The following is a 17,702-nucleotide window of genomic DNA, read 5'->3' as shown; positions in this document are numbered from 1 at the left end:
ATCTTTTTGAAATACTTCTTCATTTATCAGCTCGTTTTGTTAAAAACACTCAAGAGAAATCATAATAAATACAAGAAATAGCATCTCTTTGCCAAAGCCTCAGAAACAACTTGAGAGGCTGGTGTTGTTTGTTTCTCTTTGTCTTATTTTGTTATTAATGGCTTTGCTGTTATAAGTAAATAATTTGAAGTTTTGAATAAAAAGTCTGAAAATAAATTTCTACTTTTTAGGTCACTAATGGAATAAATGGCTTATTTAGCCTTATAAAATATTTTGGTGTACATTACTAAAAATCAGTTGCATAGAATTATCTGTAATGAAATAAAAGCTTTTGTTATTCTTTATTGAGAGGATCATAAAAATCCACATTTTTGTGCTAAAAATTTATTAAATATATCTCTATGACAATAGCATTCCACTAATTCTTTAGTGGAATTTCAGTGATTTCTATGTCTGTCAGCAAGTAAAATTTTAAAAACAAGAATATTTTTAAAGTTGAAAAAGCAGAACATGCAACAGTATGTCTTTCAGATTTAAATTAATTTTAATCTTTGTTTAGGTTACTTATACCTTGTTTCAAGACACTGGCTTGTTTGAAATTTTCAAAATCCCCACTCAAGAATTCATGAATTACTTCCGTGCGCTAGAAAATGGCTACCGGGATATTCCCTGTAAGTGCTCCCTGGTTACACATGGAATTTTGATATCAGTGGCTCTCCTTTGGTGTGGGCTTTTGTATTTGTGGGCAGCTTAGCGTGTTTTTAGTGAATGCACTTGACAGAGCTTAGAACAGGTCTGATGAATTGCAGGAGAAAGTGGGTGGACTTGAAGACTAAATTTGTTAATTTGGAGTTTGAAGATAATCTTAGAGAATTTGAATTAGTGGTTGAATGAAATGCACTGAAGTCAATGGGAGAATAGTTGTTGATTTAACAGAATTTTGGGTCAGTTCCTTAACAAAATGAGAAGAAAATTCACCTTGCTGTGCAGGGTAGCCAAATTTATTGGAAAACAAAACAAAAACCACACTTCCCCACTCCACAGCTGTTTGCCCAGCCCGGGTGCTTGTAGGCATCAGATTGCAGGCCATGCTTATTTCTCACCATTATTGATTTAAAAGGCCATTTAATCCCTTCCTGAGCCCCAGATAAGATGAAGTGTACATGGACACTGTTTGATGTTTATCTAACTGCCTTCTTAAAAATGTTCAGTGATACATATACCTACCACTAACATTTTAAATTCTATTTTTCCTTTTAGATTTAATCAAAATCTCACTTATAATACATTTTGTACATTTCTTTTTTTTTGTTGTTGTTGTTGTTGTTTTTATTATTCCTTTTGATGCCATTTCAGGTAACATTTTTTTTCTTGTGTCTTGCTGATTTTCAGATCACAATCGTATCCATGCCACAGATGTTCTCCATGCAGTGTGGTACCTGACCACACGCCCTGTTCCTGGATTTCAGCAAATCCGTAATGAGCACCTAATGGAGAGTGATATAGGTGTGTATTCAGACAGGTTATTTTTGTTTTGCTGAAGAATGTTATAATAAACCTACAGCAGGTAAACTAAATTACTCTGGAAGAAAATATCTAATTATTCTTATGACTCACTTTTTTTTTTTTTACTTTAATATAAGGCAGTACAGAAATATCACAAAGCACACACCGTTCAGATATATAATGCAATTGACTTTTAGAAAAATTAGTAGATGAGTAATGGTTAGTTTGTTAGCCAAGAAAACTGGTTCACTTAATAAATTTTCTATGCTGAATAAAACCTCTGTATTCTGCCATAGTCAGGGTATTTTTAGCATTTGAAATACATTAGGCTAATATTTCTTAACTTTATTGGAAAGTTAAATAGACCAAAAAAAAAAATACCAAAGTATTTAACTTAATTGAAGTTCTCCTTAATGGCTTTAGTATAAAAATTAATATTTTAGAATTTTCAGTTAGATATCACATGCAGACTTTCAAACACTGAAGTGACCACCCCAACAATAACTGCATAAGACCATCCCTGAAAAGGAAATAATACCTCCAAATTAATTATACCTCCTGTGTGAAGCTCCTTCCAATGAAGCTTGCTCTTGTGTTGTCTGTGACTTCATAGAACTAACTTGTACATTTATAATTTGTAAGTTTTACCAAATTGTATCCTGCAAGTAAAGGATTAAAAAAAAAAGATTGTAAACATAGACTGTGCTGCTAAGTGGTTTGAATTTCAGAAATATGAAAAGGGGGAGTCAAGGACTCTCCAAGAACTCTGTTTTATATGTGTAGCACAAAAAGACAAGACACAAGTCATGTGGCTTTTAAAGGGCTTGAATTTTCTCTTTTTTCCAAGTTTGTCCCTATCTATTGATTGCACCCTATTGCCTTTTCTTTCTCCAAGTACTAAATGGGTTGGGACTGGAGACTTAACTGGAGAAAAGTGACAACAATAATTTTATTCTCCTCTACAAGAAAAAAAAAAAAAAGAAGAAAAAAAAATTTATATAAGAAATTATAATCTTATTGCTTGGAAACTCTTCCAGTATAAATATTTTCAGGCTTTTAATCCTTGCTTATTCTATTAAGGCAAAGGAGTTCCTTTTATATTATGCAATGATGAAATAAGTGCTATTTCTTTTCCATTTTTTTGAAGTAGTGACTTTGTCCATGGAAAAGAGGATAATAAACTGTGAATCTTATCATGCAAATATTTCTAAATTAATGGAGTTAATTACTTTTGCAGTAGTTTCCACTTCCCCCCTCCAGGTTTTGCTATATGTTTGCAAGTTTAAGAAGTGGGCAAATTATGGAAATACTAAGGAAGGTGCTGATTAATCTTTTCTTGGATAAATTCAGGTTGGAGACAAACAGTAGAATGCTCTGTTAGTGCTACAAATTTGCAACTCAATATCACTTCAACTTTTCTTCAAAATCTATAAAAATTATCATTAATTTGTCTTTTTAAAAGTATAAGTCCTTGAAAATTATTCAGCTTCATGAGAGCAAGGATAACTATACTGTGTTTGCAACAGAGTCTAGCTGTTTATACACATTTATATTACATTACAAATATTAATAAAATGCTGTTCTAAAAAATATTCTGGTTTTGTACTTTGAATTTTTTTTTAGATGAAGCCAGTGGTATTGCCCCAGTTCAAGTCAGCTACACCTCTTCAAAAAGCTGTCCTATTACAGATGACAGTTATGGTTGTCTGGCATCAAACATTCCTGCTTTGGAATTGATGGCTTTGTATGTAGCAGCTGCCATGCATGACTATGATCATCCTGGACGTACAAATGCTTTTCTAGTGGCCACAAATGCACCTCAGGTACAAACCTTTTCACACAGAAAAATCACTTATTTCTGTCTGAAATCAGTATAAAGAATTTTTTTCTGTTCTATATCCCTAAAGTAAGTTGTTCAGGATTGAAGTATTTAAGGTCTGATTTAAGAAATGGGGAAATTACTGTGTACTATACATGTGTAATATTCTTATTTTTTTTCTTTCCTATTAAATTCTGATGTGTTTTGTATGTACTGATTGTGTATGCATGCAGAAACAACTTCCAATTTGCAAAACTAAAAACAACAACATTAACCAGTGCAGGATAGAGTAAGGATTATTTCATAGAGAGCTGGCCCTAGGTCTGTCTAATCAACTATGATGGCTGTTTGGATATCTTAGTAAGTTACAGAAAAGAAAAATAATAAAAACAACATTGACAACAACAACAACTGGTACAGCTTGTTAGGAGATAAAGACTTTGAAAATTAACTTTCTAATCAGTTTTTAACAACTCCTTATTACAAAGGGAGTTTAGTATGTAGGCACTTATGTATTTCTGCTGAAAACAGCATACAAGGAGGAAGAAAACCAAACTACACAGACATCCAACACTAAGTTTCAAAAATACAGCCATTCTTTGAAAAACTGCAAAAAGCATTGGCAAAATTAACTTTTTTCAGGTTCTGTTTAATCTATATTGGATTAATTATTTTCTAGGGTGTTTTTTATAAACATGGAAGCTGTGAGTAAAATCTGCTACTGTTTTTATATTTAGTTAGCTCATTTACAGTTAAAATTTCTGCATCAGCATTAAACATAGCCCTTTGAAAACCAGCAGTAATTTGCACGATTAACCATTATAACAGTTCTTACTTTGTTTTGGAGTCCTTTTTGTAGTGGGGCTTTTTATTGTTATGGTTTTTTTTTGTTTATTTCTTTGTTTTTGTTGGGTTGGGGTTTTTGTTGTTTTTGTTTTTCCAGCACAACTAAGGAATTAAAAACATAGATTTATATTATTTCTTATTTTCTTTTTTATGTCACTGTGTGACATAAAACACACACTGTGTGAAGTCTTAGGTGGTTTTTGTGTGTGTGCCTACAGTCTGAATGGAGCTGTCACTAAGACATCATTAAGGACTTTTAAAGAAAAAAAGAACATTGCTAATTGTTAAGTTTGGGGGGGATTTCCTTAATCTGTAATTTTTGTGTAACTTTAACCCCAAAATTAGAAGACAAAACTTATTTTTTTTTATTTTTCCCTGTAGGCTGTTCTCTACAATGACAGATCAGTCCTAGAAAATCACCATGCTGCATCTGCCTGGAATCTTTTCTTATCACGACCAGAATACAACTTTTTATTGAACCTTGATCATGTGGAATTCAAGCGCTTTCGTTTCTTAGTGATTGAAGCAATCCTTGCCACGGACCTCAAGAAGCATTTCGATTTCCTTGCAGAATTTAATGCCAAGGTTTGTTCCAGTTTAATGTCTGATATACCAATTTTATCATTGCTTCTCAGTAATTGTTAGTTTTAATTACTTGCGTTTAAAGTTTTATATTATTTAAATTTAAGCTATTAAAAATGCAAATAGAGTATTTCCTTTGTACAAACCAGCTGTAGATGGTTTGTAGGTTGCCTAATAAACCCATGGCTGAAGAGTTTGAACTGGATGTCTGTGCCTACCCCAGGTCAATGACATGAACAGCAATGGCATAGAATGGAGCAATGAGAACGATCGCCTGCTGGCCTGTCAAATATGCATCAAACTGGCTGATATCAATGGCCCAGCCAAAGCCAGAGACCTGCATCTGAAATGGACTGAAGGCATTGTCAACGAATTTTATGAACAGGTGGGTATGGAAAGAGCAATTTTGTTTTTTTAATGATGGGCAGATGACTGATTCTTAGTTTTGCCAGTGGTTTAACTAAATTAAGCTTTATTCCTTGTTTTAAATCTTCTGGTAAGGTATTTCCATCTTCTCATTCTGAATACTGAAATTTATTTTCACAGGTAGCTTATTAGCATGATCTTTTAGTTTCTAATAATTGTGTTAGAAAACAAGCTCCCAGCCAGTATATTTTTCAGATATCAAGGCATTTTTGATGGGGAGAACTTCTTTCTTTAGGATGACGCTGACAAATCAAAATAACTTCTTTCACTTTCAGAAGTTGAGTTCACAGATGTGTTTCTAGATGAAAGAATATGTACAAAATCCACAAGACTGAAAGTGTATGTTCAGCTCTAAAGCTGTCAGGTCCATGGAAGTGCTGAGATAAATAATTACAGCTCAGATTTTTTCGATGAGCAACTGTTCAATGTTTTTCTTCTCCAGTTTATAAAATGGTGGGGAAAAAAACCCAAAACAGCAAAACAAACCACTTTACTCTGGATGTTATAGCTCATTTCATTCTCCTGTGGCCTTGCAGGGGATGCCATTACCAGCATGCCTTGCTATGACTGATTACTCTGACACTTTCTCTGTTCATCAACTTAGCAATTGAAGTTGAATCTCTGCCTGCTCTGAAGCCATCCTGTAAAGGCAGAGGAATAGCAGCTCCAGCAGAACTAGTTCTCCATCCAGACACAAGCAAAGCTGGAGGGAGGATTATGGACTGTGCAAGTCTGAGCCATAATGTGTCTTTATTTTAAATTGGCCTAATTACATTTTCATTCACTTAGTCCGTACAATTATTCTCCCCAGTAAGAAGGTACAATCCATGTGGTGGTTCATGGAATCACAGAATATCCTGAGTGGGAAGGGACCACAGGGCTCATCAAAGCCTAACACCTAGCCCTTCACAGGACACCCCAAAAATCACATCATGTGCCTCAGAGCATTGTCCAAAAGCTTCTTGTGCTCTGTCAGGCTGGTGCTGTGACCACTGCCCTGGGGAGCTGTTCCAGTGCCCAAGCACCCTCTGGGTGAGGAACCTTTTCCTGATATCCAGCCTAAACCTCCCCTGACAGAGTTTTATGCCATTCCATTGGGTCCTGTCACTGCTCACTGGAGAGAAGAGATCAGTGCCTTTACATGTGCTTCCCCTCGTGAGGAAGCTGAAGGTTACTGGGTTCATTAAAAGTAATTCTAAAAATAAGAATTTAAAGTTAATTTTGTGAGAAATTCTGATAAGTTTTTCCATTTCTTTTTCAGGGTGATGAGGAAGCAAGTCTTGGATTACCTATAAGCCCCTTCATGGATCGTTCTTCTCCCCAGCTTGCAAAACTGCAGGAATCTTTCATCACTCACATAGTTGGCCCCCTTTGTAATTCCTACAACGCAGCTGGGTTGCTTCCAGGGCAGTGGGTTGATGAAGAGGAGGAGGATGCAGAAAGCACTGAAGATGATGATGGTGCACAGTTAGAGAGTGATGATGAAGAAATGGAAGATGATCTTATTTTAAGTAAGTTTCTGTGTTTCAATTGGTGCTTAGTTGTGCTTCAGTAGCTTCAGATGTAGCAGTGACAGTTGAAATTGTGCAGTACAAATCTTGCAGATTTTGCTATTATGCTGCTTCATAAATTTTCCTCTTTTAACAAAAATTTTGTTACTACCAGAAAACTTGCAATTTAAAACAGAAACTTGTTGATATCCTCTGCCATGCCACTGTTTAAATATTCAGAATAATAATCCATGTGCCTTGCTGAAATTTACATCTCACTTGCAGTGTGCCATTGGTTTTGTATGTGTAAAATACAATTATTTGGAATGTCAAACAATCCAATGTGCTTATAATTTCACAGAAACTCAAAGAAAAAAAGGTAGACGAATATTTTGCCAGCTAATACACCACCTCAGTGAAAATCACAAAATATGGAAGAAAGCTATTGAAGAGGAAGAGAAAAACAAAACAGAAGGAGCCAAACTGCTGACTGAAATCTCATCTTTACCTCAAGCAGATGACATTCAGGTTATTGAGGAAGCTGATGAAGATGACGAACGGCAACTGGGAGAAGAGAAGACGTGCTAAGGGAACTCCAGTGGTGTCCAGTGTGATGACAGCCTATGTTTTTTCCACTGTGCTGACTTCAGCTCACATAAAATCGAAAGGCCTTAATACTGTGAGAGGATTCTTTTTGCTCTGGTGGAATCCCACTCCTATGCACTTTCGCCACACAGAATACGGAACTTTATTCAGATATTGAGTATTGTATACCCTGATGCAAAGTTCTTTATGCCTTAGTTGGTATAAAATATCCTGATATAATGCTGCCTTGCTGAATATGGAACTCTTCTTTTCCTTGAGGTACCTGCAGTTTTTAAAAAACATTCAGTGACTTTGATTACCAAAGTGGCAAGAACTTTTCGCTAACAAGGAAATGCGGGATGAATCCTAATGTTGTCTTGAGTTGCTTATTTCATGTTGTTTTTGAACATGAATGAGAAAAAAGTCTGTGCCTACATGAAAACTATGTTACTGCTGCAGTGCAAGCCTGTTGTGGGGTGTCTACTTAGTGCAGTAGTGTGCTTCATGTAGTCATCTCAGAGCAACTGTTCAAGGACTGTGACATAAATGCTGAATTCTGATATTTGTGGTTTAAAAAGAGGAAAGAAAATCCAGGTGCATCTATTTCTGATGCTTTTTATTATTGTGCATAATCTGATGTTTTATTTTTGCAGAAAATATTCAGGTTTGCAGTGGATGTTCATGATAATTCATTGAATACAAGGCCACTCTCATCTGTTGCCTTGCTGTTTTGTGGTAGAACATTAAAAACCTGTTCAGCTACTTAAATTATGAAGGAATTTTATTCTTTTAGTCATAAGTAATGTTGTATTTCCTGCCCTTACTCAGGTTCACTTTAAAAACAAGTCAACCACATCATAGAGTTTTATCTTGCACCCATTTCCCATATTAAATTTTAAGGAAATAAGATCGTATCTCATTTATTCTTTGTATGTAAATCTTTAGGAGAATTAAAGATTTTTTTTAAAGACATAAACTACTGTTGCAAAATGGCTATTTTAATTTGCCCCACACATTTTTTCCATCACAGACACAGCTTTTATTGCCCTCAAGTTTGATGTACATCCTGAAATACACATATGGAAATCAGAAGGTGGAAACTTTGTGTAAAGCCTGATACAAGATAAAAATCACTGTACTGTACCACGTTTAGATTGTTGAGTTTTAAAATAACAAACTTAAACATTCCACCCCAATTTTAGAAAATTAGTATTTTTAGAAACACTACCATTGTAGGTCTAATTTGCAAACAAACAAACAAAAAAGTTGTAAATTAGGCTACAGGTAAGCAAGCCACAGATAAGTCTAGTTTTAAAAGTGCTCCTTTTAGTACTGAACCTTTAAGTGCTGTATAGTTGAACTGAATAAAACCCAAATGTGCGTGCGCTATTTCTAAATGTGTCTCAGCATATTTGTGTTTGCATCAATTGACTTGGAAAAAAAAAAATAATCTTGTGTAAACTGCATTACACAATTTTACACAGATTTTCATTCTGCTATTTCATTGACCAGTTTAAATAACTGAAAGGTTTGGGTTTTTTTTTTTTTTTTGCTTTTTTCACTAGTAAGCCTTTTGTTGATGCACTTAAAAGACCACTGAAATGTGCTTTTGCTATATCTTCAGTAACAAATTCCCCTTTGCTGCCGTTATCACTGTCACTGCAGTTTTTTTGTAACATGAGCAGTGTTAAACCAGATATTTCTGTCATTAATAAAATGTTGCACTATTGAAGCTGGCACTTACTGATCATACACCTGTATTTGACATTTCTTTGGTCATACATTCTTCTTATAGATAATGTGAAGACTAGAAAAAATTCTGATTCTTTCAGCTTGCTGAATTCTCAGCATTTTGTGTTTAGATAGTGTGTTTGTGTACATAAAATATAATTTTAATATTGTTTAATATAATTTTGCTTTGTCTGAAAAATGATACTAATTAGTTTGTCTAAAGTTACTGTTCTGTTATTTTACAAGTTTCCATTTTTAGTTTCCCTTAAAATGTCATTATTTAAAAAATAACTAATGTATAACAAGGTAAAAATTAAGATTTTATCTTTTACTATAGCACTGTCAGGATTTATATGTGGTGACATCTTTGCCAGCGACTTTCTTATCTCAGGTTTGTCTTAAACTCTTTAGGAATACTAAAGCAATTTCAAAATCCAGTAACAAGCAGCAAACCTCAGTGTTTAATAAACTGTAATGTTAAGATGTATTTCCAATTAGATATTTCCAAGTTACAATAGCTTGCTTCAAAGATATATTTCATTATTAATGTGTTCTAAATCCACTTAAAAGTGCCTTTTTAAAAATGTGTGCACAGTATGTGACTAATTGTTACTCTAAGAGCAAAGGGAAAAGACTGGAAAAAAGTTAACAAAGGCTGGTTCAGGGAATATTTGCAGAAGTGGATGTGGCTGTAACTGAAGGTGTCTTAAATCTTTCAAAAATGGTAATGGAGGGTCCTCTGAATGTTGATTGAGCTGTTGTGCAAAATAACATCCTTCCATATAAGGCATATCACTCTTAAATCTGTGATCACACTTCAGTAATTCACAGCTACCAAGAGTTGCTAATTAGTTCTGAAAACCACACAAAGGAACATATTTAAAACACTTTTTAATGCAACACTACCTGTTTTTTCTTTTTTTTTTTTTCCCAAGAAGTGGACAAAATTAGCCTGCACTGAAGTTTATGCCATGCAGAAATACAACTTTTATGTATAATATTCTCAGGTTTAAGTTGAGTTTCCCATCTTCTCATTGCCTTCTTTTCCAACATGTGCTGAATTGCTTCCACCCATACACACAGAACTAGACCTACCAAGTTTTCTATAAGAACAAATCTCTGTGCTTTCTGGAGTCCTCTGGATATGAAGGAGGTGCTAAACCAATCAAAATTAATAACTTGGAATCTCTTCCTGGGAGTTCTTCCTCCATGACAAAGTTAAATGGTGAGTGTAAGGTTCAAAATTAAAGGAATGGTGTAGCATTGCTTAAGGTAAGTCCAGACTAACAAAGTTTGTGTAAAACTTCATTTCCTCTGTACATAGAACCATTTCTTGGTATTTTCATCCAGTTTTAACCACAACCAGGGACAGGTGAATCAGCAAAAGGAGTTAGCAGAATTCAAGAGCTCAAAGTTTTATCTTTGGTGTTTGCTCCTGGTGTAGATGTAGTTGAATCTTGGCTTCTGGATCCTTTGAAAGCACAGGATTTGAGGTAATCCAGAGCGTGTTATTGCCCATAGAGGGTCCCTCTCACTGGAGATATTCCAGAACCGTCTGGACACAATCCTGTGCCATGTGCTCTGGGATGGCCCTTCTGGAGCAGAGCAGATGACCTCTGTGGTCCCTCCCAGCCTGACCCATCCTGTGATTCCCTGTGGCACCTACACTCACATGGCAGCACTTCCTCTTTTTTGAGATGTGCACAATTTTAAGTGTCTCATCCACTGGTGAGTGTGAGAGCAGGAATTCCATCCTGAGAGATGTTTTAGACTAAAAGGATGGAATTAGCTTGGATGGTGAGAACTAGAAAGAAGAGGTAAGGATGACACAGACATACAAATATACTAAAGATATTCAGAAGAGAGACACTGTTAATTGTCTCAGGCCAGTTTGCGTTCAAAATATTATAGAAACAGTATGTCTTTATCAAGTCAGAATACTTGGATTTTTAGAAATGAAATGAAAATGGTAATGGAAATAATGATGCGATTATCACAACTGAAGTTGTGATACAAGTTTTAGGAAATTGATCCTTCAGTGGCCAATAAAGATTAGATGAGAGAAAACAAGTATACAAAGTTGATTAAATGAGGCACAAGAAATATGATCAAGACAGTATTTATTTTGCCTTTTTTCTTTCCGCTCTCTTCAGAATTGTGTCTCTGGACAATGTGCTACTTCAGACATGTCTATGTTAAGGCAAATGAGGTAATTAATTACTTTCACTTTTCCAATGAGGAATTTTCCTTTCCATATTTTCTGAAGTCTTTAACTTGCTATAAAATTATACTGTGGATTCTCAGGAATGAAGCTGAGAAAAGGACACAATTTTTAACTGCTCTCTATCTGATCTTAGTTTAATAGGGCTATAAGCAATCAGTTTATTTATCCTCTGCTTAATGAGAAGGAATAACACATCTTTAGAGGAAAGAGGAAAGAAAGCTGATGGACTAAGCGGCTACAGGATAAGCATTGCATTGCACTTGGCTTTAGGTATGTAAGTGACTGACACTTACTTGGTTCTGTGTGACACTTCAGACACCCTTTAAAAAGGGCACAGCACAACCAGAAATGTTTGACACGAAGGTTTCTTTTGGAATCTGTACACCATGAGTCATCTTCTGATTTCTGGACTTCAGGAGATCACAGGTGGTAGCTACTGGTGTCTGTGGTAGGTTCTGCTACACGGGCTGTGCTATGTGGCAGAATGTTGCTATCTGTCGAATCTCATAGAGTAAAAGTCTAGTGAGGTGAAACCTTCTGTCTGCTGGTTTATCTGTGAGGTTTCAGAAGGAAAAAATAAAGGTAATATTTAACCAAACCAGCCTTTAGGTAGTGGTGAAAGACCACAGTGTTTCAAATGATCCCTACCATTCACCTTGTGATTTGTCCATGTTCTAAGCATCCTGCCAGAAAACAGGTGATGAGTCACTTCTGACTCATCTCTCTGGATCAGCAGAACCCTTTGCACCTTGAGTGAGATCAAAATATCTTCATTTTATTTGCATATAAAACAAAAGGTAATGCTTAATTTAAAATGCAGGTATCATACCAAAAATACTGAGGATAGGGTTGATATTAATTATTGCACATGAGGAGCAGAGTGCAGATTTTGTCCCCTGTGCCAGTCAGATGTGAAAACTTGCTCCTATATATAGTCATTCAAATGAGCTTACCATGCCCCTTTCTTTTTTCATGACATTCATCCTAGTAGAATTTATTAATCTGTAGTATTGCCAGTTTATCTGACTCATATGAACTAAGCTTTCTTTCAGTCAAAAAAAGCAGATAAGTAAGCCCCTCTATCCTTGAGAATGAGTTTGTAATCATTCAATTCAATTCATCGTAACTAAGTCATTACCAAAATACTGTTTCTAATTTCAGATACCACACCCCAGGAAAAACACCTGTCCTTTAGACAGATTTACAGAATTACAGTACAGACCAGTGAGGCTGATAACGTGGCCTGAAGAGAAGGAGAAAGATAAAATTAATTTAAAAGATTTTTTCCTAGTCTAGAGAAAATGAGACTCGAGTGAGATATTCTCAGGTTACCTTATGAGACTGTTTCAAAGAGTAATCAGAATAATGCTTTCAGTGTTTATAGTGTTTAGGACAAAAAGTAATACCTTTAGGTGGCAAGGCTCAAACATGACCGATTGTCTAAGGATTGAGAGGGCTCTGACTCACTGAAATATATTGTCTTGGGCTATTAAGAAAGTCTCTGCACAAAAAAAAAAAGAAGTCTGAAAACCAACTTTTAGTAAAACTATTAGTGGACTAGATGAGTGAACTGCAGAACTTACTGAGATCCTTTCTGAACCTATTTTTTAAATGCTAGGAGTAGAGTAGAAGTCTGATATGGAAACTTTAAATACCAAGAAGAAAATGTGCACAGTTATAGAAATAATAGAAATAATAACATTCAAACAATAAGAACTGGAGGCATCAACTCATTTATTTCAGTAAATATTAAAACCTTTTTATTTTAAATGTGTTTGACCCATAATTCATCTACCACCAGAAAGAGTCTTTTTATTTGTTGAGAGAGATAGAATCCTCTTGAAAAAATTGACAAGATTTGAACCTCAGCCAGAGATAAGATTCTGTCTAATTGTCAGATGGTGAATAAATGGAGAGGCAGTAGCCAAAAGGGTTTTTAGAAATATGATTATCTTAAGTTAGTTTGCTAAAGCTAATAGTATTTTAAATATTTTTCAAGCTATGTGGGCCTTTCTAGATCTTAAGAATATGCGTACTTGAGACATTGGGAGGTGTTGGATACTTCAGAAGATGATGTAATTAATATACTTAGCAAAATAATTAGTATAAGTGAGTGGGGATTTTTAGACAAATTTTAGCTGTTAGCACTAAATTTTATTCCCATCAACAATGAATTATTCTTACTGTCTCTATATAATCATGAAGTTCATTATGGCACAAAGAGCTTGAGCATTTTATAGATTACACTTAGAATTTGTGAAGTAAATGCAATATTAAGCTATGTTGCATTTCTCTCTATAGTGTGGCAGTTTAGGCTGTACATTCCTTGAGAGAGAAATGGTATGTCTTTACAGAATGTAAAATAAAATGGAAGAAGATCTGAAAATACCCTGAAGTGGCTTTATAAAGCAATTTTTATGCTTCCAAAAAAAAAGAGGGAATTAAATTAACTTCCTAATCTATATCAGATAAAGAGGGGTTTTAAGTACCAATGTTTTTCCTGGAAAAATTAGGCTTATAAAATTCTGCTGTGGTGCATGTTCAGCACTATAATTATTATTATTGTTATTGTTATTATTATTATTATTTTGAATTGAGCTTATTGTGTAAGTTGAAGAGAACCAAAGGGGCATTTTGACTCCTTAAACGGGGATGCCTGTGGAGAAAGGAAACTTAATTACCTGAGAATAACTGGAATCCTTTCAGAAGTTTTATCCATATTGATTCTGTTCCCTAACTTTCATTCCTTGTTGGTATGAAGCTATACCTGTATTACCTATATTAGTAAGGGACCTGAACAATGAGGCATCCTTTATCCCCTTGTTTTGATGAGGGTATAAATGTCCATGACACATGGATGGGTGGATCCTGTTGTCTGGACACTGATGTGCCTAATGTGGATAAGCATCTGAACAAATTATCTGTAATGTAAAAAGCTTTTTTAATACACAATATTTTTTCATGCTTCTGATAAATCGTAGTTTACACAAATTAAAATATTTCCTTTATATATATATATATTTTTTTTGTATTAGTGTAGAAAAGGAAGTCATCACTTGAAAACAGCAGAAGAATGAACAGTAAGTTTATTCTGTTTTCTGGAATATTGCTATAGGCCAGTCTACATCACATGTAAAATTTTTGGCAAGCAGCCATCTGCTGCAGTAATAGCAAGATATTGGATTAGATTGCACATTCCTGATATGCTTCCATTATTTTAATGGTTTAATCTATTTGGAATGTTACTTATTCTGAAGAATGTAACAAATGTAGCATCTCCTGAAGCCTGGCAGTCTTCCTAAGGAATAACCACTCCAACTGTGGGTTCTGCCTAATTCCAATGACATGGACAGAGCTGACAGCCTTCAAAAATGCCTGAAGGGATAATCTAGAATGGGGAGAATCTGCTGATTCCCAACTTACATTGTTGTAAAAGGACAGAAGAAGGCAGAAGATTCCCAGAGCTGTACTTTAATTTAACAGAATTATCAGTATATTAATTATTAGAATTATCAGGCCCAGCGCCAAAAAAAAACACCTGGGACAACTCATTGGTATGAAAACACATACCAACCTTCTGTGTGTACCTCCACTGAGTAATTTATACTGGGAATATTGAGTTCCTTTCAAACACTTACTGATCCTCTGATCTTGGCCATGTTATCTTGTGTTTTCATCAGTCCACCACTCTCAACCAAAGGCAGATTCTGATCTGGCATCTTCCCCATTATGATTTTTTCCCCCTCGTTTATCCTGAATCTTTATGTTTTCATATCCAATGCATTATTATGAAATTTACACAATCTAATTTTCACTCATTTTTCAAAGTGATTTTGCTGTTTTTTTATTGTGTTTTTCTCTGAGCTTGCTACTTTTCTCATGAACTTGCTCTCTTTATGATGACATAATCTGCCTCATCTACTCTCTAGTGCTTGCACAAACCCTTAAGCTCAATTCAAGCTAAACACATTCTGGATACATATAAAAATATATCACAGAAAGTTCATACTATTTACTTTCAGAGAAGCAGTAACGTTCCTTGAAATTTGATGAAATCTTCCTTTGTATAGTTAATCTCTGAATTAATTAATTAATGAACCTTCCTGCATTTATTAGGTTCATACTAAGGATGTGTTCATCAGTACTGGTGAAACTGCTAGAAGTTCAGGAAATTAAGTGCTAATGAGTGAGATTTTTTTCTCAGCACTTTTTCAGTGTCATATATGACATGCTTGTACTGTTCCCTTTTCAGTCTCTGGGGATGCTGATATGGCCAAAAACAACTCAAAAACTTAAATGTAAGGATAGAGATTGGGAAAGGAGAATTTAAGACACTATGGTGGTTCTGACTGCAGCTCTTGCAGCAGTGTTATGAAGTTACACTGGTTAATATATCAACCTTTAATCCCCAAACAATGTTAAATAGCAGCCAACTGCTATCTATCCTAGATATTTTGGCTGGAATTATCTGAACATCCCACCAGGAAATTCTGAACATCTGGCTGGCTACTGTAATCCATGTTGATACAGTGGAGGAATTCTGGAGGACTAGAAAAAACTACTATTATGTCAATATTTCAAATTATTAAATTGGACCATTAGAATAATTCTAAGTCAGAGGGAAAATAATAAAAAAGTTGATAGAGAATGAAACATGTAAATATGACTAATACTGATACAGATTTAGAGAAAAGACATTTTGTCAAACGTATTTGATTGCTTAAATGAGACCATAAATTGGCAGGTAATGGTAAAAGTTTGGATTGATATTCTGAAGCTTTTAGAAGGCATTTTGATTTAGAAACCAGAATGACATATAATCAATATGGTTCTCATTAAATGGATTAAAGACTAGCCAGGAGTTAGATCTCAAAATACCTCAGCAAAAGGGAATTATAACTGGTTAGCTGCATTTTGAGCACGGGTCCCTGCAGGAACTGGTTCTTGACGGTTTTTAATCCTTCCCCCACTTCAATTAGCATTATTTGAGCCATGTTGTAACCAAAGGATGACCTGGAGTTCTTGCAACCCAGAAAGCAAGACTAGGTACTAAACAAACTCTGGCTGTCTGATCTGAGAGCACAGGCAGGGCTGGGAACAGGAAGAATTGCCATGAGTCCAAAACTAGAGCTGAACTCCTCAGGGCTGCCTCATGCTGAAGGCTCCCAAGTTCAGTGGATTCCACAATTTCTCCTTAGGTATTCCACAAGCACACAACATCTACTTGGTATCCACAAAACCTTGATCATGACTCCTAACCCCACTGCTTACCAGTGCCTTAGGAGTGGTTCATTCATGGTGTGCCCAATGCACAGCAATCAGGTTTGCCTCCTTCCTCTCTTTTTTTGAGTTTTAAATCTTCTCTACAAAAGGCACTTTTTCAGGAAGTGGGGTAGCCTGTCCAGCCTCTTCAGAGAAACAGGAACTTATGTTAGAGCTGCTCTCTGTTGCAGCGTTAGCTTTTGTTCTCCCCGGCTTGAGTGGGCGGTGCCTGCACCCACCGGGAAGCAGGAGGGGGTGGGGTCATAGAGAATGAAGGGAAGAAAGAGATTGTGGGAAGGGGAAGCCTTGCCATGTGGCCACCCTCCATCTTGGGAAGACAAAGAGATCGACCATGAGACTTCGGCCTCCTCAGGGGAAAGGGAGGGGTTCAAAGAAACAGAACTGCGCGGGGTAGCGCCAAAACTGGGATTTTCAGCTGAGAAGAAGGGATTGGAAAAGGGGTTTAGGGTCGTGGCCTCAGCAAATCTACCAATCTCACTAAGGCCAGGACGCTGGGATGGCCTGGGGGAACCAGGAGCACGGTCCACGTTTGTGGAGCTGCCCTGCGTCTCAGATTGACGGGGTGCCCCCCCGCTGCCCACCCGGGTTAGGGGAAGAAGGGGTAGAAGAAGGGGATGGGGAAATGGATTCAGGGGGAGTAACAGATTTTCTGGATGGTTCTTTCCTTTCCCCAACCGAGTTTTGCGCACGGTCTGATTTCACTACATCTGAGATCAACATATGGAATTTAGGGAAGCAGTCGTCTATGGAGGGATCCCTACCGATCCCCTCTGCTAGCCTTTTTCCCACTTGCTCCCAAAATTCTGTTTTGTGCGTGTCCTCGGTAGACAGATGGGGGAAAGCAAAGAATAACCACTGGACAAATTTTTTAACTAAACTTTTCAGGTAGGGGCCCTTCACCGAAAGGATTTCCTTAACTTGGGAATAAAATTCCTTTTGTTGGGCAGATAACACGGTCCCCATGCTTCTTCCACCCAACCCACCTCACCCCTGGGGCAGTAAAAAAGAAAAAATAGCAAAAAAACGCAGGCGACTCCAGCAGCTGCCATTCGTGCTGTGCGCTGCACGTCCCAACCTCGGGAACACGGCCAGCCCTCCCCGTATTAGCTGGACACGTTTCCACGACTAATACATACCAGACTGAAATCTCTGCAAAGAAAAGCTGCCACCAGGGTCTGGGAGTCCTGGGAAGTGTTCTTTCTTCTGCCCT

At 36.3% G+C, this 17,702-nt stretch overlaps 1 protein-coding gene across 1 annotated transcript in view; it reads left to right on the top strand.

The window, feature by feature from the left end:
* The window catches only part of PDE3B (phosphodiesterase 3B), an 82,742-nt gene extending 73,756 nt beyond the window's left edge, over positions 1–8,986 (top strand). The window contains exons 10-16 of the mRNA XM_053944771.1: positions 560–671; positions 1,393–1,506; positions 3,130–3,329; positions 4,553–4,756; positions 4,977–5,138; positions 6,441–6,690; positions 7,031–8,986. Coding sequence (XP_053800746.1) covers positions 560–671; positions 1,393–1,506; positions 3,130–3,329; positions 4,553–4,756; positions 4,977–5,138; positions 6,441–6,690; positions 7,031–7,257 — 1,269 coding nt within the window. The 3' untranslated portion in view covers positions 7,258–8,986. The remainder of the gene's footprint in view (positions 1–559; positions 672–1,392; positions 1,507–3,129; positions 3,330–4,552; positions 4,757–4,976; positions 5,139–6,440; positions 6,691–7,030) is intronic.
* Positions 8,987–17,702: the final 8,716 nt, after the last annotated feature.

Source organism: Vidua chalybeata, chromosome 6, assembly GCF_026979565.1.
Source record: "Vidua chalybeata isolate OUT-0048 chromosome 6, bVidCha1 merged haplotype, whole genome shotgun sequence".
NCBI lineage: Eukaryota > Metazoa > Chordata > Aves > Passeriformes > Viduidae > Vidua > Vidua chalybeata.
The sequence above is the reverse complement of the archived record's forward strand: the minus strand, read 5'-3'. Positions and strand labels throughout refer to the sequence as shown.